At 40.1% G+C, this 24,314-nt stretch overlaps 1 protein-coding gene across 2 annotated transcripts in view; it reads right to left on the reverse strand.

Moving 5' to 3' along the window:
* Positions 1–23,868, reverse strand: part of kcnab2a (potassium voltage-gated channel subfamily A regulatory beta subunit 2a) — a 53,571-nt gene extending 29,703 nt beyond the window's left edge. The window contains exon 1 of one of the 2 annotated variants that reach the window (XM_085354304.1): positions 23,498–23,868. In XM_085354304.1, coding sequence (XP_085210430.1) covers positions 23,498–23,868 — 371 coding nt within the window. Of the gene's footprint in view, positions 1–10,077; positions 10,290–23,497 lie in introns of those variants that run through there. The other variant, XM_085354305.1, reaches the window with a different exon arrangement.
* Positions 23,869–24,314: the final 446 nt, after the last annotated feature.

Raw genomic sequence — 24,314 nt, forward strand, 5'->3', positions numbered from 1 at the left:
AGAACATGGTTGTTGTTCAATAATAAAATTATTCCTCAAAAATACAACTTGCCTAATAATTCTGCACTCCCTGTAGCTAGTTTTTTTTCTGCCTTATTAAGAGTGTCTTTGCAGTATTTTTCTTGTTTACGTTGGCTAAACAGCCCCCTACCAACAAGAAAGAAAAAAGCTGTGCTATTTTTGGCCCTCTCCACTGCTCACTGTTTTTATGTGCGTATGTGTATGCATCCCATCTGCCCTCCACAAAGCAGTCAAACTATGTGAAACACTTGATCCCAGATTAGTTCTGCTAAACCCAGTTAGCCAGGAGACCATTTACCAATTAAATCAGCAAGAGATCAGGCAGAGAACTCCACTGCCTTAAAAGAAACTGATCAAAAACACAATTCTCAAGATTTGAGTTGTTAATGAGCTCTACATATTGATGTACTGATATGATAATGTGGTACAACACATACAATTCTTATTTAATGCATGGATCCTACTGTAACTGTGTGCTTTAGATTTACTAGCATAGTTGAGAGTGATGAATGAGGAAACAAGGTCACAGAGCTGCAAAGATTAATGTGTTGAGAGCTATGCCAACTGAGTAGAACTATTAATACAACCTCATCTGTGGCTTCAACTTCAAAAGAAAGCACACACTGAATGCCACGAGCTCGCACTGGCTGCAGGTGGTTTTTCTCCTCCATTCAAGTCTATGTGACAATTGGAGGGAGGAAGGGGGGGCTTTAAGGGCACTCATTACGCTCATTTGCAACTGCATATTTTGTGTGCAAGAAACATCTAAGTCAAAACTGTCATATGCAGAGATGCTAACATAGCAAACTATCACAAACCTGAGCAACCTTATCCAATTCAGGGTTCCTAGATCTCACAGGGTGAGAGTCAGGATACACCCTGGACGGGTTGCCAGTCTGTTGCAGGCCCAACAGATACAGAGAAGCATTCACCCTCATACATACGGCCAATTTAGAATCATCAGTCAAACCATATCTTTGGAGGAAGCTAGAGTAACTGGAGAAAACCCATAACCTGTTATGCAGCACTGTTAACCACTGCACCACAGTGGTTTCGCTTGCACGTGCAGGTAATAAACAAAGAGAGGAACAGGATGGAGGACTTTGGTTTGCCAAAAAATTTACACTACCATTATCTGCTTTGTATGAGCTGAAGTATACAGCATGTTAAGCCTAATTATCAAATTACCTCAGGATTCACCTTACTGGTATGAAACATGAAAATGTTCAGTCCTTTGTTGTGCACTTCCTACACCCTGAGGATTTGTTCATTGCTGCTAGCAGGATGACCTTTCTTGGAACAAAACAAAAAAAACAAAACAGTGTTGCTCCAGAAAAAAGCCAAAGATGGATTTGTGAGGGAGAGTTTTGACTGCAGGCGGGTGGATTTAAAAAAAAAAAAAAAAAAAAAAAAAAAAAAAAATTAACATAAATATTCTGACATTTTAGCCAATATGCTAAATCTATTTTTGATCTAAAAGAAAATGAGAAAATCAACATCAAACTTCTCATAGGTGTCTCTTATAATGAAGCTAAAAAGCTTAGCACAGCACTCAATTTCCCCACGCTCTCTAAAAGCATGCACATTTTTTAAATATAGGCACCATGAAGCAGACAACAGTAGAGATCTACGTTACAAATCTCAATCTTTGACCTATCACTCTATCACGTAACTTTTTAATAACCACCTTACCGTAAGCATAACCTTCCATCTACATGCAAAAACACATATACAACAGGTCAGGATAGACGTCCCAGCTAAATATGAATTTAAGTCTTCATACAACAGTACAATGAGTGGTGCAATACTTGAGTATTTACTATCCATGCGTGTGGCCAAGGCAAAATTAGTGTGTTCTCAAGAAAATATAAGAAGATTTATGACATTAACTGCAACCAACACGGGGTTTCCTCCAACTGTCAAAAATGCAATTTGTTTTTAGGTTGAAGTTGCAATTTTATTATATTATGCCATTTTTATGGAGTTAACTTCCTTTGTTGAATGTATTCTGTTTAACACTGTATTCTGTTTGCTTGTAGTGCCGTGTTTGTCAGCAGCCTGAGAAGATGTCAAATTTGATTTAATATTGTGCATAGAAAACATCTACACACCACAGCCAAAAACACAGAGCCAGTGGCAGTGAAGCACTTTAAGACAGCTGTCAATGGCAGTTTATTTTCTTCTTGGACCTAAACAGATTGTTGGCTCAGAGGGTTTTCCCAAGGCTGAATTTGTTTTCATCCAACTCAGGCATTTTCAGAGGTTCTTGTCTGGGGATAAATCTGCCCGTGCCTACAGGAATGGAAACTCTTCTGCTTTGTGCTGGAGAGTAGCAAATGGGAGCTTAGCAGAACCTGCGGGGTATTCCAAGTCCAAGCAATGGTTCATACTGTATACTGTGTTTTTAATATCATACTAAGCTGTACTCAGAACCAATATTGGTCTGATACCAGCTGCGATTCTGGGATTAGATATCAGTGAAGAAAAAGCATAATCCAAAACAACCCATTATCCCAAATTACAGCATAGCGTAGACGAGTAACAAAAGTCTCTTTAATCACAGCTGATCCTTGGAAAAAGTTGCCATGATTGGTTTCACAGCTGATATGTGAGCTCAGTCATTGACAAATGCATGATTAACAGATTCGTTGTTTAAGAGAGGGGAAACAATGGTATTAGGTATCACCAGATACTCAAGTGTAGCAGTATCGGCCTTTGAGCCATCCCTGAATTTAACATTTTAACATTTGTTAAAAGTAATAACTTCTCAACTTAACCTAAGATAAATCACAAACACACCTACAACAATTATTTGATAAATCGATGATTAAAAGATGTCTCACAGACAATCGGTCCCGTTTTGAGAACTAAAAGCCTAAATTCTGTTGTTGCAGCTACAACACTGTTTCTCGAGGAGTTGAAACGTGTAAATGCAAATTCAGCTGGCACTGCATTAAAACTGACAATCTGCATTGGAAATCACTACTTTGGCTCAGGAATCACTCTGAAACCCATTATCTGTGAACAAAGTTTGTCAATGTGTCATCAAATGCAAAACTCAACAGGTGGAAAGCATTTGATCAAAATATTATTATTATTTGCTTTAAATTATGTATTCTAACTATAATGCATAGTTCAAAAACAGCAACCATTAATGAGCAGGGGTTCATTAATGCATTTGGCATAGTGAACTTGAACATCTGTGAAGGCACCAACAATGCTGAATGACATACATTTTGGAGCTATAAGTGTTTCAACAACAACTTGTGGACAAATGAATCTGGGTGCCAAACTGGCCTGTAACCCACAGTAATTTTTTCAAACATTATAACATACGGTGCTTAACAAATTTATTAGACCACCACCCATTTAACACACAATTAACAGTAATACAGTGACCAAAATCACTTTTTATGTTTCTGTAATGGTTAATCTACCAGTATGCACAAGGTCTTCAACTTTAAATTACATCTTTAATGCTAAAATATAATTATTGTTGTTATCCAAGAATTTTCACATTTACCATTTTCCATAAGAGCAAGAGGGGAAAAAAAGGAAAAACAATGTTTTAATTAGGATGCCAAATTGCATTCATTTCCTTGCATTCCTGAACAGAAACATTAATTTTAGAGGTTTTCTGACTTCTCAGAGAAATCAAACATGAATAAAGTTTGACATTTAATTAATAAATAATTACATAATTTGTAGTTTTAAACAAGTTTTTGAACAGGCAGAATAAACATCTGTATTCCAAAAATTAGCACACAGTTCTAATCAGTTTCCACACAAGAGGAAGTCAAACTGTGCCACAAATGTTTTTTTCTGAAGTGTGCCACTGACATCTGACTCAAAGTGAGCATATAAAGATAAATATGATGGTTTTCTTTGTAACAATGGCTCATTTTTTAAATTTCACTTGTATAGCTTAGACGTCTATGACTGTAAACTGAATATGTTCGGGTTTTAAATGTGGAAAACTGACATATTTTTCACAAATTTGACATTTTACAGAAGCAAAAGAGATGAATCATTAATGTAAACAAATGACTGTCAAACTGTAATCAGAGGTTTTAAAAACACGCTGGTAAAAGATGTTGCTGATAAGAAGGAGATTACACTGGGTGCTGTGTCAATTAGGAGCAGGCACATACCATCTGGCTAATTTAAAAAAAAAAAAAAAAATGTTGAGGTTAAATATTCATAATACACATGACTAAGCATCATGCTGGGTAAGCTAAAGCTCTAGCTTTGTGCTGTACTGGATCCTCATATTTGAAATACTTTTGTTTGGTTGTTTGTTTGTTTTTACATATTACATAAAATGCAGTTCAAATGTTTCTAATCCAGAACACGAGATTAAATGCCGTTTCACTGCCACGGCAAGTCCGTTGATTTTTAATTTGGAAATATAAACCGTCTCCTTACTGTATCCACACTAACAGCCAGCTATGGAAGCTAATCTATAATCTTAAAAACACTATGTACATACTGAATATAATCACACTTTTTACTAAATCTGTATTATACTATGCCCTACAGTTATGCTTAACCTTTCAGGCTAAAAAAAAAATAATACAATGAAAGGAGTTATAAAAATCACTGCAAACATACTTCAGGAAACAGTAGAAGACATCCACACTTTAATGCTAATCTATTCTGTTGCACACTACCTCTTCTTGGCAGTGTACACCAGAATTAATAAATCTAAGCTATTTCTAGTGCATTTATGAAAATAACATGCAGAGAAAATGAGTGGAGCTAGGACACGCACACAGAGGCTCTAATTAAACTCTATCAGTGAGGCAAATAAAGAGCAGCTTACATGAAGACACGCTTACAGATACATAGGCTAAATATCTTACAACAAACCCCCCACCGCCCAAGCTTACTCACTCTCCTGTGCACCGATACAGTCAAAACCTTGGTACATACACTGAAATGTGAGAGTACATCAATAAATGAACCATGCCACTCTTTGGCAGTTTCTCCCCACATGCCCAGAGCAAACAGATGGCGAATGTTCTGTACACATTTAAGATGGTACCTAAGTGGCTACTGTGGCCTCGAATCTGTACTGTGGATTATGCTTAGTATTTACTTCAGAGTAGCCAAACTGTACTGCTGCATGTTTGTTCTGTTCAACCACCACGGCTTATTTATGATTCATATTTTAAGGGGGAGTGCAGGCTGTGGAAAGCTGGTTCCCTGATGACGAGAGCCCTCAGAAGGCAGGAAAACGTCCCAGCAGGCTCCCACACTCACGACGCCCCAAATCTCACACCCACAGCTTTTGTCACCCGAGCCGTAGCAATGCATGGTGTGGTATTTGTGTAGTGAAATAGTGAAAAAAAGAAACACTCATACTCATTATTCTTAAAAACAAAAAACAAATCCTTACACAGACTAAAATGTTGCCAGAAACGAGCACCGCGGATGCATCTTCAATCTTACAGTCACAGCTAATAACATTAAAGCTGTATGGTGATAATTAGTGTGTAAATGTTTCATTTTCAGAACTCGGAAAATTGACACTCGACTCACATTTCGCTTTTTGTAACAGTATCTCTGCCATTTGCTACATTAAGTGACTTCAAGGTGCACTAAACAAAGACACCCCCCAGGCTTCCAGGCTCCAAGCTTTTTCTTTTTTCCATTATCGATAATGACAATTTCACACAACGCAATTGTGGGATTTAAATGCCATTCGCTTACACAACACTGCCAGTAGTTATTTACTTTGGCTGGGATTCACTGTCAACTTTACAACTAAAAGTGGACCTCCAGACGTGCGAGGAATCCTACTGACAGTTTGGGCTAAGGCGAATTACTTGTAGATTTACACCAGGGGAGGAGATGAGTCAGCTCTGATTTACATGGCCTATGCAGTAAACGACACCGAGTGCAACACAGCACAAGTGTTTTGTAGCTGATGCGGACTGTGGCAAAGAACAAAGAGCATGCTTAGAAATATATCTCTCTAGAGCGCAACGGTTTAAGATGAATTCTTAGTTTGACTGCACAAAGCACAAAAATGGCAGCCCAGCGGAAAAGCGATACGTTCAGAAACCCATTTACCTCAGCATTACTTTGCAGCAGTTTATTTGCAACATAGTGGGATGTAAAACTATCTCTTTTGAAGGCGAGTCAGCCACGGTTTGGGTGACTGAGTGAGGAGCTGATAGTGGACTGTGAATGGCAGGGATCTTATGGGATTGACTCTCCACCTGCACTGCCTGCCCAGTCTCACAGATATTCTTCCATTCCTCGAGAAGAACTACTTTACATAATCACAAGCCATTTTGTGTGCGTCATTAATTCAGTCCTGACTGAAGGCATTTAATCATTCCTTAGAAGAGGTGCAGGCTCTCACAGTCCCGCCTGATTATTTTAACCAGACAGACAAAGTGTCTCATTTCAGAACTACAGGCAGCACAATAAAACCGCTGCAATCCCTCCATCCCGGAGAAAGGAGACGCTCACTTTGATGATTTTCTTGGCCTTGTGGGGAGAGGTCACTCCTCAACCTGCATCCCTGCCCACAAACAAATACCGTCTTGGTCCAAAGTTGCCATTCAAGGAAACGAGAGGACAGCATGCAAATGAAGCTAATGTGAATTTCACACTGCTATTCTGCAGTGAGGATACTCGGGGAAGTTTTCTTGGGTGGATAAGGCAGCTTTAACTGTATTCTTTTTGGGCCACAGTTATAAAACCACCAACCTCTTCAGCTGTCAAATCAGCATAATGAAAAATTCAATCTTCCTTTAACAGAGAGGAGAAAATGCTTAAGGATAAAAAGCAAAATGCAAGGCCATGTTAAAGGGCTTACAAGCTTCACCTCCAAGAGGCATGTTTCAAAGTGACATGAGCACAGATCACTCCAGCCAACTGTACTTCCTCGTGGGCAAAGGGCCTACACCAGCATTAACCTTAGCAATCTCCCTTTCTTGCTTTCACTCTCTTCCTTCCTTCCCTTTCAGTCGCATCTCTTCAAAACAAAACCACAAACACTATGCTGTAGCCTCAGTCCATGATAGAGCTGGGCGATATATCGAGTTTTAAAAAAATATCGATATATTTTTATACGAGATATAAGATGTGACCATATCCTTTATATCGATATAGTCTATGTTACGTTATAATTATACTTGCGGAGCCGCAAGTTTGCCTCTCTTTCGTCCACTTTCGTCTTTACGCAACGTTACTCGGCCTCGCCTCTCCTTCACTGAACACAACTCCCCCTCCTCCCCCATCGCTTCACCTGCAGGAAGCGACAAGATGGACACGGCAAATCTCCGTTAACGAGTTACTGCGCATCGCCCTGTGCGTGGGGCTGGACGGCGTCAACGTGTTAGCTAGCTAACCACGCTAACGAGCTAACCACGCTAACGCCATGCAGCCCAGAGGTGCTGCACGGACTAAAACCCTTTCATTTTCTCAAAAGTTGACAGCGCGCCTTATGTATGAATTCTGGTTGTGCTTGATGGCCGCGAACCGATTTTATGTGGAACACGGCGCTCAGCAATCTGTCAAAAAATGTTTTAGTACGACTTTGGTAAGCTACGGAGCTGCACCGCTTGATGGATTGTCGGAGCATTACGGCTGAGCCTCGCGGAGTGATACGTACTGTGCTTCAACGTAATATTACCCTACTGTGTATAAGGACCATAAATGTCATCTGTTAAGAGACGTGGTTGCGAAGAGGATTACAAACTCCAGGCTGTCAAGTCAAGCAGTACGAGTTGGGAACAGAGCAGCTGTGAAATCTGTCTTTGTTATTGTGCTCAGCGTCTTTTAGTTTACATTTTGACTGCACATTTGTGAGCTTTTTGTTATGCACAAAAACAACATTGTTTTCTTTTATTTATGGAGCATTATTATTTAATAAATGCTCATAATTTATTTTTGAGTAAATTTTATGTACATCTGCTCTATGTTAATAAAAGTGCCTGTGTGACATCTGGGACACAGCTTTGACTAAGAACTCTCTTTTTGTTCTTACTTTATTGCTTTAAAAAAATATATCGAGATATATATCTTATATCGCCATCCAGCTAAAAAATATCGAGATATGAATTTTGGGTCATATCGCCCAGCCCTAGTCCATGATTCTTTGAGCCTCATGCTACATTTAGACCTGCATTACCTTCAGTTTACATCAGATATGGGTCTGGTTCACAAACACCGAGCCTGTTATGTAGTTTGGACTACAATGAGGAAGACAAGAACACAAACAGCCACTGGCCCCCTGAGCTGAAAATGATTTTACTCATTCACTGTCATTAGCCTCAATAATGACGCCAAGACGACGAGGCTTCCGCTAGCAAATTAGATGCAAAGGATTGTGATGTGGCTTCTGAAAACAGTACTGAGGATAGATGTGTTGCCTCCAAACAGCTCTCCATGTTGTCAGTCAACAATCACACTTCACATTTCTTAATGAAAATGTAAACTGACTGACACAACATTACCTTCAGTTTTTCTTGCCTTTAGATTTGAGCTTCAAAATGTTATTATACTAATAAAATGATCAGAATTGAAAAATATGTTCTTGATAGGGTATTGTTTACTTTCCTATATTGTCCTGCAAAAATCAAACATCCACGTATCGTATCAAACGTGGCTTGAGTCAAAAAAAGTATTTGACTAAATTTTTAATCACTGTACCTAAAAAAAAAACATTTAAAAAGAGAAAGTATACCTTAGCAACACAAGACTACAAACATGAAGAAAGTACATTAGTCGGTGCTTATATATAGCAGACAACAGCAACTTGCTATTTAAAATGGATAAAATGTTTCTTTAAATTTTCATACGGCTCTTAAATTTTCTTGCTTTTTCTTGCAGGCCTTTTAAATAAACTTATCAACCTTTGATCATCTTTGAGTCACATGTGGGAAAATATACAGAGAGAGTCATTACTGAAAAATAAGACTGAATCAACTGTCCTATGCAAAGTGGATCCACTGCATTAATGACCAGATTGCTGCAGTACATGATGCGCTGCACCTCACGGTGCTGAAAAGAAAGGTGAACTGCTTTTTCTCACTGATGCATGCAGAATTCTTTGTTCTGTACTATGGTTCAATTTGCAATTCACTCTTTTACCCTCAGTGCTTCAATATGCATTTAAAGCAATTCCACATTTACTATTATTCTGCTGCTTTTTCAGCCCTTTTGTCAAAGCTGGACTAATCTGAACGTTTCACTGCACATGTAGAACACATTTGCATTTTAATTTAAAGGCATTTCCAAAGGAAAACCTTTGCTTAAATGGTAAGTATGTCCTGTGTTAGATAACAAACAGTCATCAGTCTTCATGTCCACTACACGGGTTAAATAATTTGCCTTAAGTGATAGAAGAAGCTATTTTACCAGCACATAATCAGTAATCAGCTGTCTGGGGAGGTGGAATAAAATTCAATGCAGTATTTTATTAACATTTATAATGTTGCAGGCAGAACCCAAAGTGCAACGTGTTAATATTTTTCAATGATGTCAATGGCAATTTCCATTAGCATGCTCTTTCCATAACAATTGACAACTGGCATCAGTTTATTTAGTTTGTGAATTGAAATACAATCAACCTAGTTACACCAAGTTAAAAGCAATCTGCAGTGATACTTATGGAACTACCATATTATTGTTTTAAGTAGTTTTAAGTATTAAGTAGTGCACTAGAGATAATACTAGAAAGTACTAGTAATTAACTACAGAGGGAGTATTCCAGTATATCTTAAATAGAAATAAAATCAGTTAAAACTACAATCTTTCTTCATTGCTCAATAGTTAAAGTTTTGGGTAAATTTCAATAACTGATTTTGATAACTTACTCATGGCAGGTGTCATCAATCGGAAAGGAATAACAAAAACAAATTAGCACATCAAGGGGGAAAACAATACATCCATTTTTGGTGAAGTAGTCTTGGTGGAGTCACAGAATTTGACAGCCACCATCATTCAAAATCTGCTTTGATTGGATGTGGCAATTTAAATGCTGAATGTCTTGAAGTTTTGGTATTTAGCCAGATGCAAATCTGTTAAGACATGCCCTACCTATACTTCATGCCAGTCTTCACACTTTGCTCGCTGGAGGAAGGCACACTCTGCACAGAGAGTTGTCCAAGACTCCGAGCCACCATCGCCACTGCTCTGAACTTGCTGCGGGTGCCTGTGCTGGGGCTGTTGGCATTCTGTCGATTTAGCCGGTCCTCCGTGTTGCGGCTTACCCCTCCACGATGATCCGTGCACACTAATGACACCTGCATCCTGGCTTCTGGCCGACTGTCCCAACTGCAGATTCCTTAATTAAACTCTCCTCTTTATGAATAAGGAGAGGAAAACACCAAGAGGTGCAGAGCCCAAGGATCCTCTTGGGAATGTGAGACTGTTCACTCACAAGAATCGAGCTTCACACTGCGCCTCTGCAAGAAATCACTGCCCAGTCTCTAGAGTGACTGTCCAGCACAAAATGTTGCAGAAAAAACAAAAACAAAAGGTACAAGAGGTGGGAGGGCAAAGGAAATGTGTGAAAATGGTGATGGATTGCTGATCAGGTGAAAATAAAGTCCTGGCAAACGAAGTCCAAATTCAAGCAAAACATTATAGAAACCTGCAGTCACTGCAGACTTTAGACATGAAACTCAAGTCTGACACAATGCAGTGGATAAAGCAACAATTTCTTTTAAAGTAATAATAAAATTAACAAAAAAAGAAAGAAAGAAAGAAAGAAAGAAAGAAAGAAAGAAAGAAAAAAAAAAAAAAAAGAAAAACGCTGATTCTCCACTAAGTTTTTCCTCGATTGTCTCGGGTGTCTTCTTCTTGCTTTTTCTATTAATCAGAAGCTTGCAGGCAGATTCAGAGTCTTGGAATTTCCTTTTTAAAACTGAGCTTAGTGCTAAAGATTGCACCTCTTGGTGCCAAGCTTTAAGAGTAGCAACGCGTAGATCCACACAGAGAGATTGAAAGAATAAAACACGACACACAGATCCAGGAGGTTTTCATCTCTCCTTCTAGGTCCGCCTCGGCAATTACGCTGGCTGATGCATATTCGACTCAATACTACTGCATGTTAGTAAAAGGGCAACCTCATATTCACCTCTCACTGTTGCCTGGATTAAACTTACATCTGTATGCCCTGTGCTGAGCATAAAGCAGCACGGTGCACACAGGAGAGAGATGGAAGGGGAGAGAGAGAGAGTGAGAGAGCGAGAGCGAGGGGGGGTGGGGGCTGTGGTGGGAGGGATATGAAGAGAAGCTAAGAGGAGGAATATTCAGAGAGCCACGGCAGCGTGAGAGAGCAATGCACTGAAATCTTGTGTGTTTACAGCAGCTCTACAAAGACAGGGTGGTGCATTTTTGTGCTCCTCTCTGTCGTCTGTTGCCCTGCAGTGTGATTTCATTTAGTTATTCTGTCAGGAGAAAAAAAAAGGAAGGATGAATGCTCAAGACTGTGCATTGCCTATGGCCCCAGAAAAGGGGTTTCTCACGTGGGTCTGTTCAACTGCCCATGAAACATTTATTATGCAACTTTATCTATGACAATATAAGACGGGCATGTGACGCACATAGCCGTGTACTGCTGTAAATTCAGCTTGATCAAGAATGAACTGATTAAGTACAACAAAACGTCATCAATTCATCTATATTCACCACGTATTAGAAACTGATCTGATTAACAGTAACAGGCACACTCAGGTGAACGGAGGAGGAACATGCAAGAGTGAACAGTAGAAACACGATAATGGTTGCAGGTTGAAAAGTAAACAGCACATTGACTGCAGCTTGGTGAGACAGTAGATGAGAAGCACACTCTCAGTAATATAATACTGAAGCTTATCTGAGTGGATCAGCGAGTGTGCCAAGGAGATAATTAAAAGGGATGCCATCAGTAGCAGTCAACGAAGAAACCCTCCATCAAAGGAATCCAGCAAACAGGCTGCTGCTAACTGACAGCTCTATTCTTAGATTGGCGACCTTTTGGTCTACTAGACTTAAATAGAGCCCTGAGGGGGAAAAGGTGGTCTAATTGAACTGAAATCTGATTTAAGTTTCACACTGTGGACAGAAAGCAGAGAAAACAAGCAACAAATGACCTTCTGTGAATGCTCCTTCCTGCCACAAAGACAGTGAGAAGTATAGAGGGACCTTCTAGTGACAAAATACTAATCATACTCAATGTCAGGGTGACAGGGAAGAGATTTGGGGACATTCCCTTCACCATCAATGTCTGCTCATTTTTAACAGAGCAGATGAATACACCAAGACACCGCTTTAGCACAGGGTATGGTTTATGCATTTGCCACCACTGTGGTAGAAACATGATGCCACAATCCACGCTGCTCTACTCCAGGACTCCCAAGAGTTGTGACATGTGGAAGGTACTGACAATTGGGAAAGGCCGGGAACACGAGCTTACGCTGTCAGACACAGTCTCTTCATAATATACATCCTCCCTCTAGGTACCATCTTCCGCAAATTTGATCTTCAGTTTCACTGTTTTGCTGATGACACCCAGTTATATCTCTCTTGCAAACCTGATTCCTCCCTCCCACCTTCCTCCCTTACAGAATGTCTATCCGAGTCAAAATCCTGGTTTACCTCTAATTTTCTAAAGCTCAGTGAGGATAAAACTGAGAGCCTCCTTATTGGCACCAAATCCAACCTTATGAAGGCAAACCATTTCTCACTCACCATCGATAACTCCACAGTTTTCCCTTCTCCTCAGGTTAAGAGCCTTGGTGTCATCCTAGACAGTTCACTTTCCTATAAATCTCACATCAATAAGCTCACCCGTTCTGCCTACTTCCATCTACGTAACATTAACAGATTGCTTCCTTCTCTTTCCACCCAGTCTACGTCCATTTTTGTCCATAGTCTTGTTACCTGTATTGACTACTGCAATTCTCTTCTGCATGGTCTCCCCCAAAAATCCCTCCATAAGCTCCAACTGGTTCAGAACTCTGCTGCTCGCATTATCACCAGAACCCCCTCCTACCAGCACATCACCCCTGTTCTTCAGGAACTTCACTGGCTCCCTGTGAAATTCCAGATAATTTTCAAACTTCTTCTGCTCACCTTCAAGGCCATTCATAACCTGGCTCCTCCTTACCTTTCTGACCTGTTAACCACTACCTGTTCTGCCCGTTCACTTCGATCTTCTTCTTCTATCCAGCTTACTGTACCTTCCTTCCGCCTCACCACCATGGGAAGCAGAGCTTTCAGCTGCTCTGCTCCCAGGCTGTGGAGTGGAACTCTCCGCCCCCAGAAATAAGAAACATTGGTTCTCTCCCCCAGTTTAAATCCCAACTCAAAACTCATCTGTTCAAATCTGCATATTCACTGTGAATCCACTGTTTGTTAATTTTATCTTGTGCTTTTGTTTTATTGTTCTTATTCTGCCATTGTTTTACTAAGTGTTTTATCCTATTGTAAAGTGACCTTGGGTGACTTGAAAGATGCTCATAAATAAAAATTTATTATCATCATCATCATCATCATCATCATCATTATCATCATCCTTTACATGTACACTGAACCTTGACTAAACTCCCAGAGTCACAGGAAGTTAGTGGGAACACTTTACTTATTCAATTCTAGAAATCCACATGTTTTTTAAAAGGAATCAATATAATCCTCTATAATCATATTTATCTTACTGCACCTCCTGCCATTTTCTGCAGACTGCCCAACTCCCACCATCAAAACTACACTGCAACTTTCAATGTTCATTTTAAGAGACCTGTAAGATGTCTAGACTAAAAATGACACCACACACACCAACGCTTTCTAATTAACAAATACAACAGGATCTACGAACCGTTACAAAAATACACCAACAAAAAATATGTTCAATCCAATAAATCACGCCTGTCACATTTACTATGATTTAATAATTCGCCACAGGCACATCTGCCAACTTTCTTTAGACTGGCAGTATGTGTTTTATTCCTTCTGACTATATCTGGAAAGCAAAAAAAGGACCAAAAGCCCAGAGAGAAGGAGAAGAGAAAAAGAAATCATTAACTATGACTGACACCTAATCACTGCATGATGACATGACTGTTCTCTTTAAGAAATGTTAGCAGGCATTGCTGTGAGCATGCCTGACAGATATTTTAGGAGTATACACCTACTGCTGCCAAGTGAAGAGCTGATAAGTAAATCCTTTCTTCAGAAAAAAAACAAAAAAAGACTTCCTAGTTCCACTTTTTCAACATGCAACACTTCTGCAGCAGAGTCAAGACAATGCCAAAGGGGAAGACTTCATCAGTTACTCATAACTTAATAAACCACCTCAGTGTTTAATTCATTACTCAAGTTTTCACTTGGATGACGCATCAAATTGCACTGCAGTGGTCACACTGCCTACTGGCTTGGTAATGAACTCCGAGTCAAAGTCATTTTGAACAAATGTGTGCACTTTCAGGATCTCCTGCAGTCTTTCATGCACACTTTCATCGGGGTTCTTTCCCCAGCACCATTATCGAGCAAAAACTGGCCTGAGCATTAACTGCTTTGTACTCATTCATCACAGAGAACATTTGTAATGAATTAACTTCTACTCATTGTTTGTTGCAAGATAAATCAGTCGTGACAGATGATGTACTAAAAATAAGTAACTCTAATCTTCACATAATGCCTTAGAGTGTGGCTGTTAAATTGCTAATTAGTGACAATATGTTTAGGAGGAACACAGTAGGGTGGCTCCAACCGTGTTAAACTGTTCTGCAGGAGTAAAGAGCTACTTTTGGATTAATGCTTAAAGGAAACAACCAAACAACACCTGAAAACCTTTGAAGTTCCTACTGTTAGATCTGGACTCAGTAGTTGGTTGTTAGTTAGCAGTGCTGAGCAAATCTTATTACAGTGCCCTTTCTTGTGTGGGGGCCTTAATCTCCTCGCTTTGATTAAGTGACTGATTTGAGGATATCAAAAAAAGAAAAAAAAAGAAAATCTACTGAGCGTCTAAAATATCACAGTGAGTGAATGCAGAGGACTGCTACGGCCCTCATTCAGTGTGTGTGGGGGAGGAAGAGGAGAGATAAGCTGAATGTTCAGAGCAGAACATGTGTGCTTCCCTGATCACGACTGCAGTCGACTAAAATTCGCCAAAACCAATAACAGCACCTTTTTTCAGGCGAGAGACGACAAAGAAAACAAAAGATTGAAGAACAACATTCAGTTTCAAATTTACCATGTAACAGCTGCAAATACACACAAACGGCTATAAAAATGTATTCCACTTCTTACAATCTTATGTCCTTTATTACTAAAACTTGGAAAAAGACCACACACACACACACACACACACACACACACACACACACACACAATCAAAACTATTGACTATGTTCTGCTCAACTCAACAGCCTTGGTCAGAAAGAGGCTTAGGCCCATCGATGTTGCTATGCCATAATGAAGCCTCAGGAGTCTGTTCTGGCCGTACAGGAGCTCAGGCAACTGCTTTCTTCCAAACTATAGCACACATACTGCAACTAAGACAACTTCTTTAATGAACGGAGCATCAGAAATTTCTCTGACCACAGAAGTACTGTTGGGTACGGTTGTGAGCACTGATTCTTCGGCACAACCGCAGTCTTATCTCTAAAAATAGGCACTGGCTCTCCAAATCAATTCCACACACTGAGCACAAAATACAAAGAATGCCCTTGGCGGCTGAAAGGGGAAAGGGACCTCCAAAATTGACATTTGTCACTGGCGTGAGTGTTACACGGAGTCTTTCACTAATTCGCTTTCAGGGGCAGACAGTCTGCGCCGAGTCAAGATCGGTACGTAAACTAGCAAGTCTATAGACCTAATCCGTCCAAGCTAGTTTAGCAAGCAAAGGCTTCTTGTAGTCATCTATAAGGACTACAACACAGATAAGGATTCCCTTTAAGCGTACAATTAAACAGGGTTGTTATCCAGCTATATTCTGATTACCCAGTCCTTCAAGATGGGTAATCAGAATATAGCTTAAGAATATCAAGTCAAAACTAGTTTAAGCGTTTCATCTCATGCTTTCTCAGACTTCTTCTATGCACATTCAGTATCTTACTGTTAATTTACAAAAGCTTAACCAGGGATCTCAGCTCATGGCCACACCTGTATCATATGTAACTTAACTCCACACACTTGTGAGGATTTGAGTAACCATGTGAAAAGTATAGCATCCCCAAGATGATGTGTGTGTGTGTGTGTGTGTGTGTGTGTGTGTGTGTGTGTAAAAGGGCTTAACAGAGTTAATGGAAAGAGAAGTGAGGTCAGACAGATTGACAGTGTTGATCGACAGATGCTTTTCTAACAGCTTAATGCATCCCGAGGCTGTGTCTGAACATTTCTAATTGAGTCACTATGATGAGGATGTAATTAAACAGCAGTATTCCAATTTCTTTATGTGTTATATTAGCATCAAGACTTTGTTTTCTTTCTCTACCGTTTCATGGTCTGAATGAACTCAACTGTGACAAAGATGTACTGGAGATTTGGAATAGCCATCACAGAAATACAAAGAAATGTAGAAAATTAGGTCTAGCTCTTTGGCGATTCTGGGATTTCCTGGGGAAACAGCAGAGCGATGGTCACATCTGCGAGCAACGAGTGCTGCAGTTTTTAATTCTCCAGTGAACATGGCAGATTCCCCGCAGACAGCTGGGCTCAGGAGGAGTTGTCATTTCAGCTGTCCCCGCTGACACGTCTAACGGAGCAGAAGACGATCAAAAAATAGAGGACAGGAAATCCCTGTTCTTATGTAATATAGTCATAGTGGCTCAAATTTAAAATTTAAAAAAATGCTCTGCAGGAAAACACGTTATTATATTTTAAATATGGCACATGGTAACTTTAGCATCTCATGTACAATGCTCATGTGTATAATGGGTTGTATACTTGTCTAGAAAACAAAATAACACGTTTCTGGAGCATATTGTGGAATAAACAAACCAAGTACCGATTTCACAGCCATGTGAGGCTTTCAAACCCATAATTTGAGTAACAAGGTGTGCTTAAACCAAACATAGCTGATTTACACACTATCTGGTAGGAAAGAGAAGGCAAGAGAGGGGATGAGATGAGGAAGCAGAATAATCTGGTCTGTTCAATGGGAAATCTTCCCGCTTGCCTGTGTGCATTTGTCATACCTAAGGAAATCTTCACATAGCCAAGTGTTGCTAGGCAGAAATATTCACTACTGCACACATTTCAATGGAAGGATGTACTACTCGAGCCTAGCATTCTGCTTCCAAACGGCAGCTATACTGATGAAATTGCCTGGCAAATTTTATGTATTTAACACGTGCATTGAAATTATATCACAAAATCCACTGACATATAAAATGCAAAACAGGCTGCGACTGGAGACCCATTTTAAGTTATCTACGAGCACTGTGACATCTCTGAAAATCCACAGATCTTAAGACCAACAAAGACCATCGCTTTCGAGCAAATGCCACTCAAAGTTAAGCATTTGATGGTCCTGTCACACAAATGCTGAGGAGTTAAACTGAGCTTATGAAACAGATGGTTTGTATTTTATTCTTGGCTGCTGATTTGCTGACCCTGAATGGGCTGTATCCCTAGAACATAAAGCAGTATAATATTATCAGACAGTTGTTAGTAAATCCCCAATCTTGGCATCCTGACAGGCCAAACCTTTCTCTGCCTGAGAGCTCAGTCTATAAAAATAAACTAAAAATATAGTGCATGATAGCTCGCAATATACACAAATGTTAAATATTATCAGCAGAAAACAAGAAAAATTACAAGATTCTGAGGTAAACTACAAATCCATAGGCTTGAATAAGTAGACTAAGGCAGCAGTGGATATAGAAACTAAATAACTGTTCTAAAAAGCAAAAGACAAACCAACAGAGCAAAGCATAGTCACATACCTTTAGCTACTACAACCATGACAAATATGTGGAAAAGGCCTGGAAGTGTCCTAGCATAAAGCAACACAAAGAAATGTGCTCTGAAGGTTTAATTAAACACAAAGTAAGCTGACAATTTTGTCAAAGCTGAGATTTACATTTTATAATACCGCAACACCTGCAAATGAGGACCCAGTTTTGCTGCGTTTCTGAAAAGTCAGTCAGGTGTGTAACAGAAAATGTCCCCATGCATTAAAGTTGCAGCAATCGCAAAACCACAGAAATGTACTAAAAGCTTCAGTGAACTTTCAGTCTTTACTAGGATAGGGTACCCTTTGAATGAAAAACATTTTTGGTTAAGCATTTCCAAAACATAGAGGCACACAAAAATATGCGTGTAACACTAAATGTTAAGTCTTATACCCATCATTATTCCAGCTGCCTATGGACCTGGAGTGAGAGATTTACCAGGAAGAAATGGTCGTGGTTCTATGAGAACATTTTATTTAGATATGAAATTCAACAGTTTAGGATTTGTGTGCCAAATATTGTTCTTAATTTTTAAAAGGATGCAAAATGACTACATCCTAAAGTGTCTAAAACCATGAGGACTATCTCTTGTCACTACTTGGTTTTTACTAATCCCTGGCAGCTTTAACACAAATGCAAAAACACTTTTGCTGAGATAGTTAGGACACAAAATAGCGGAGAAAGAACAATGTGAACGGAGAAGCATAATCACTAAATATTAAAAGCAACACATTTGCAAGGTTTCCAGATAAGTATGATGGAGGAGGGCCACAGATGTCAGGCGGTTCCTACCATTTAACTTGCAGAACAGTAACAGTAACGGGGCGGTGTTATTAGGAATGAGAGAGTACTCAACTAGAAAGGAATCAGTCAAAATAATCCTGCTTGTAATAACAATTCAAAACACGTTCTAACAAATAGTGAATAACTAGAGAGGCTATATAAAAGTAATATTGTCCAACAGGGTAATGATAAGGCTTGCACTTACTTAATTTAAGACTGCTCTTGACAAACATCAAAGTTCAAACTGACAGCTTTTATACAGAGCTATTCTACGGTGCTTTAAACAGCGAGCCACATTCACTCAAGACTATCTTCTATTCTCACACCACACACCCGCAAACAAATGACAACAGGGGCTTCAATATTTTGAGGACGTGTTGACATTCAGACTGAACATGTGGGGACCGACCCACTGACCTTTCAATTCGTGGTCACAGTCAATATCCTGGGTCACAGCTGTTCCCTTTATTGATAGAGGTAACTTTTTATTCTGCTCGTAATTCTATAAAAGTAGCTCATTATGTTGTGGCATAAATCACTCAAAGTCTTTGAATACCAGCTGGTTACTGCGTTGGATCTATACTGACAAAGCTGATAATCAGTTATTAGTAGACAGAAGAGTAATTATCTACGACAGCCTACATACTAGATAGCTGCAATGCTGAAAATCCATATGATGACCTTACTGTGTTGCAATATGGTATTGTTAAATGAAGAACTTTCAATACCAGATATTCAAAAAAACATAATGTACTAACATGTCACAAGTTATGGTCTTTAGCTGGGTTTTGCTGCTATAAATGACTATTAAATGAAAATATAACATGAATCAAAGCAAAAGACAATTGTGTAATCCCCGGCATTCTCACTTCTTGTGCCCACGCTATATCTCTGACTAGAACATTTTGACAAGCTGTCAGACTAGGCTAGCTGGGCATAGCTCAAAGAGGAACTGGAGAGGTCACTACTGGAAACCAAATCCATATCACTCCAAGTACCGAAACAACAGCTGCTATCCCTGTGACTGTAGCATGACCCTCATCAAAGAATTGAGTCTGTGAGGCAGCGTGCTTGAGGTAAAACAGTTGATGAACAGGTTAATCTTCAGCCTGTTCATCTCCCTCCAGCTGCAGCTGTGGATACGAGCCTGTTGCTAAATTTAGAACTTGAGTAGGGGATTGCCTGAAGAAAAACGTCACAGATGCCCGGGCTGACACACATGCCGCAATGCCCTGAAATTGAGAACAAAAATAAGCGTTTAGACTGCCTCTGTGCAGATTTGCCTTTTCATCACCAAAAAGGTTTGTGCATGCGCATGAGAGGAAAATAAGTGAGTGTGTGGGTTAAGAATGAGACACAAATGTTTGGATATCAAAAATAAATGGTTTATAATGCTTTGAGGCAAAAGAAAAGAAATTACCATTACTGCCAGCACTGTGATATACCTCATCATAGGCTGGCTTTTTAAATTGCTTTAGTTATCTGTTGTTCTGGTTTTAATACCAAGCTATGCTTAAACATTTTTTTAGACAGACATTAGCTGGACATAATGTTCAGCAGTGTAGGAGTGCAAAGAGTGATGCTCTCACTGTGCTCAGTGACTGAATTATAACATCAAGTGCAATGAGAGGCATCTGTGCTACTGTTCAACTTCACTATGAAAGTGGAACATCTCCACCACCTAGTGGGTATCTGTTGCTATTAACAAAACATCTAGAAGAGTGTTTTTACATGACTGAGGTGGACAGCAATGACTACACCGAGATCTGCTTTTCAATTTTTTCCAACGATGGGAGAAATTTGATATACACAAAAATAAAATTCTTGTTTTTTTTCCCTTTCAAAAAACTTCTGCAACGCTCAAATTAAAAGAGTTGCATAGAAATCATCTTTAAACCAAACACTTAAACTGCTCATTAGTGAAGCTGGATTCCCCCCCTTCATTTTAGAATTGCATGCTGAAGTGGTTGACTTAGTGTGGCTTTAGTCTATCTGGTCACAGTAGTAGATAGAAAAAATAGATAAGTGGGAGACTGAAGTTTGGCATTTATAAGCAGTTTTCCTAAGAGAAACTACAGACAAACATTCACCTAAGAAATTTTAAATCTGCCAAATCTATACAGAGGGAAGTGACTGATACAGCATTACCTGCATTACCTATGCCTACTTTTTAATACGGTCTTGACCTTACTGTGTCAGTGATACACTTTTATCAGCTTTGATGTCAGTCTGCCCTCTGGTGGCCAACAAGTGTTCAATGTGGCATTAATAAAATAACATGTAGCACAGCATTTTTATCCAACCGATTCAATCAAACTGTTGTAATTCACAACAAAAAAAGGTGGGGAAAAAAAAGGTGAAAAAAAAAACGATCCTCCATATCAAATCAGAAAGGTTTACTGTACATCAAGAAACAGTTACTCTCAGGTATGAACCCCCCAGTGGATGTCAATACTATGTCCATTAGTATTAGGTCACTCCAGAAATCTATACTCATCCAGTGAACCTCCATATAGCTCCGTATACACAGGCTTCCTGTCTCGCCTCACTGAGCTCAAGCTGGCTCCTTTACCCACTGGCTGGCTCTCAGTCCGAGGACATGAACGCTAGGTAAAGTTTTCCAGTGTCCAAATGGGCCTGCTGAGTGGTAGTATTACGTTTCAAGGGCAACATAATGGAAATGGAGTAACCTTTTACCTTAAGTTGAAATGCACAATATTGACAACTTTGAGGAAATCCCCATAATCAAGATGAACAGTAGTTCATTACTGTTAGTAAGGATATTTGAACATATTAATAGTCTATTGATTAAGACCATAGATATTTGTTAAATTAATTTAAACCTGGGAAAAACAACAACCCCACCCTTGTCTTGTGATGAAAAACAATCCACCCTTCATTAGCATTCGACTGCGTGAAGAGGGATCGTGTGTACAGATGTCAGAAAGTTAAGAGTAAGAACAGTTTAACTGTGATGCAGTTGCAATGCTGGCCTGCCTTATTGGCCACACACCTGAAATAATGATGAGTTTGAGTCAGAGGATGTGTGTACTTGCTGACCCAATTACACTCCTAATTACAGGAATTGCAGGAGATCACAGTACAAGAAACACAGTATTCTGGCAGGATTTCCTCTGTCTACTGAGATCCTGTTTAACCATTCATATTGATTCAATACAACAGCACAAATAAATAAATCCCACAGATATATTTCAAGACTTCTGGACTGCACACAATATAAATAATAAAAACAACAACAACTCATATAGTAATGCTACAACTTACAATCAGTACCGATGTTCTTTAATCCTGATACTCAAAGACTTGCACACGCCGTCTGCATGACTAAACTCCCTGTCTACATGCATCCTCGCAAAGCTGCAGCTAAGCCTGTCATGGATCAGTGACTGACTTTTACACAACACGGGGGTAACTACAGGCAAGGTAACATGCCAGATATGGTGACATACAACGCTACCTGAAGACGACAGTAAAACCTGCTCACCCCAGGCACGGTAACAGCAGCCAGGCATAGTCACTGGTCAGAGTCAAAAACAACAGCAGCCGTGCCTGAGTGTGATGAAACCTATCCGTGTCCGCGACAATAACATCATCAGCTTAACAGGCCATATTAGCCAACACAACAGCCGCTAAACCGGCTGCTGTCAGCCCAACAGTCCAGAAAATAGTTTTCTGTCACTCTGCAGACGGCACGAACAAAAGGAGCGAATGGTCCAAATTTTTCTTTTTTTTTGTCTTCCTGTTACAGCTTTTAGAAGTGCTTAAATAAGTAAGCTTACACTTTAGAAACAAAAAATAAAAATATTTCTAAAATTTAAGTCATGGCCTTCTACTTTTGTCAGTCTGTGGACCAACAGTGACAAATATCAACATTTGTGTTACAAGGCCTGCATACAGTGTTGTTGATAATCTGATAATATTTTGCATGGTACCATATATATTAATATTTAAAGCTTTTGTGATGTAGGATGGATTTTTCATATACCACAGAAGGTTTAAATTGCTTAGATTAGGGACATTATAGAAATTTTAAATTGAATTTGAAATCAGCATTGTCCTCATGCCAAGAAGGCAGTTGTCACTTCACACTGAAACAGACTAAGGTAATATTATTACTCTATAAACATTTAAACCTGCAATTTAATACGTTTTACCCAAGCCAAAACAAATACACAATGTCAAATCAAATATTAAAAAGGGCAGAATTGGCAACTCCAGGTAACTCTGAACACACTTGAAGTAGTTACTTATTCATGTTTGGCTTGTGAGGCAGAGTTCTCTGCACAGTCACCAGGAATGATTAACAGAAGAAGAAGGCAAAATATATGTGATCAAGGGAAAGGAAAAGGAAGTCTGAGTGAGATTTTAAGGGGGCAGGTAACTCCTTACGGAGCAGTCTGTCCTTCCCATGCAGTTGGGCAAATATGCCACCGACCTAGATTATTAAAATAAAACCTGAGCCCCAGTACCTTTGCATGAATGCAGCCTGACCAGAGGACACAGCAACACTGTGCTGCTACTAACAAAGAAGCGGCAGATAAACACTTTCTAAAGACATATACGTTTGTGGTGACAGAAATTCATTTGTCTACTTAAAAAACTTCGACAGAAGCACTAGCAGCTATAAGTTCACACACACACACACACACTGACACACACCTGATCTGTCTATTCCAGCTGCAAAGCTGCTCTTACCTGCAGCTTCTCAGCACCCACCACTGTCCCAGTCTGGTGAGTATCTCAGTCCCTCTCAAGCTCTGCTTCTCTCTTACCTGTACTTCATGCCTGTCTGATAGGACACACACTCCTCCAGGGCAAGGCCATTCATCTTCAGGAAGTCTTCCATGTTCTTAATCTGAGCGGCGACCCTCTGTTCCCGGAGTCTCTGCAGCTCGGCCTGATCAGTGGGCCTGACCGGTGGCTGATTCAGCCCTTGGTCCGAGTGGTAGCGGTTGATCCCGCTCCGGATGCTCTCGCTGTATGACATAGACAGCATCTTGCCACTGCCGCTGCTGCTGCTCTTCCGAACACCGCTGCCTGCCGCTGGCGGTTTGGTGATCTGCAGGTTTTCAGGAGGACAGTAACTGGACTTGCGCTTGCCGGGAACCCCCTGGGGGACACCGGTGTACCCTCCCGCAAACATGCCACCCCTCCCTCCTTCGCCTCCTCCTTCTGATGCTGAGGCAACTCGTGCAGAGAAGAATAAAGTAGTGACACGGACAAAGCTGGCAAGGGCCGACAGGGGACAGCCACCTCCTTAAATAGCACCTGCTCCCATAAAAAAAACAGAACTCCTGCTTGGGGCAGCACACGGCCATGCATCCTGTAATCAGAGTCGCACAACATAGCCAGCACCACCCTCCCCTGACAGGTTTACAATGGCAGGGTTACACAGGGAGCATTCAGGTGACTTGCTGGTGATTAAGGAGCAGGACGCAAGAGGGCACATGCTCTCTGCAAAAGAGGAAGCATTTAAACATGCACCAAGCAACAGGAGGGGGCACATTCCTTCTCCAACTTCTTGCAAGACTATTAAGGAGAGCCAAGCTTTCTGAGTAGCCCACAATAAAGTTGAGCACATCACTGAAA

The sequence above is a fragment of the Diplotaxodon limnothrissa genome, linkage group LG5, assembly GCF_057381915.1.
Source record: "Diplotaxodon limnothrissa isolate DT_005_m linkage group LG5, D_limnothrissa_male_GT1.1, whole genome shotgun sequence".
NCBI classification, from domain to species: Eukaryota; Metazoa; Chordata; class Actinopteri; order Cichliformes; family Cichlidae; genus Diplotaxodon; species Diplotaxodon limnothrissa.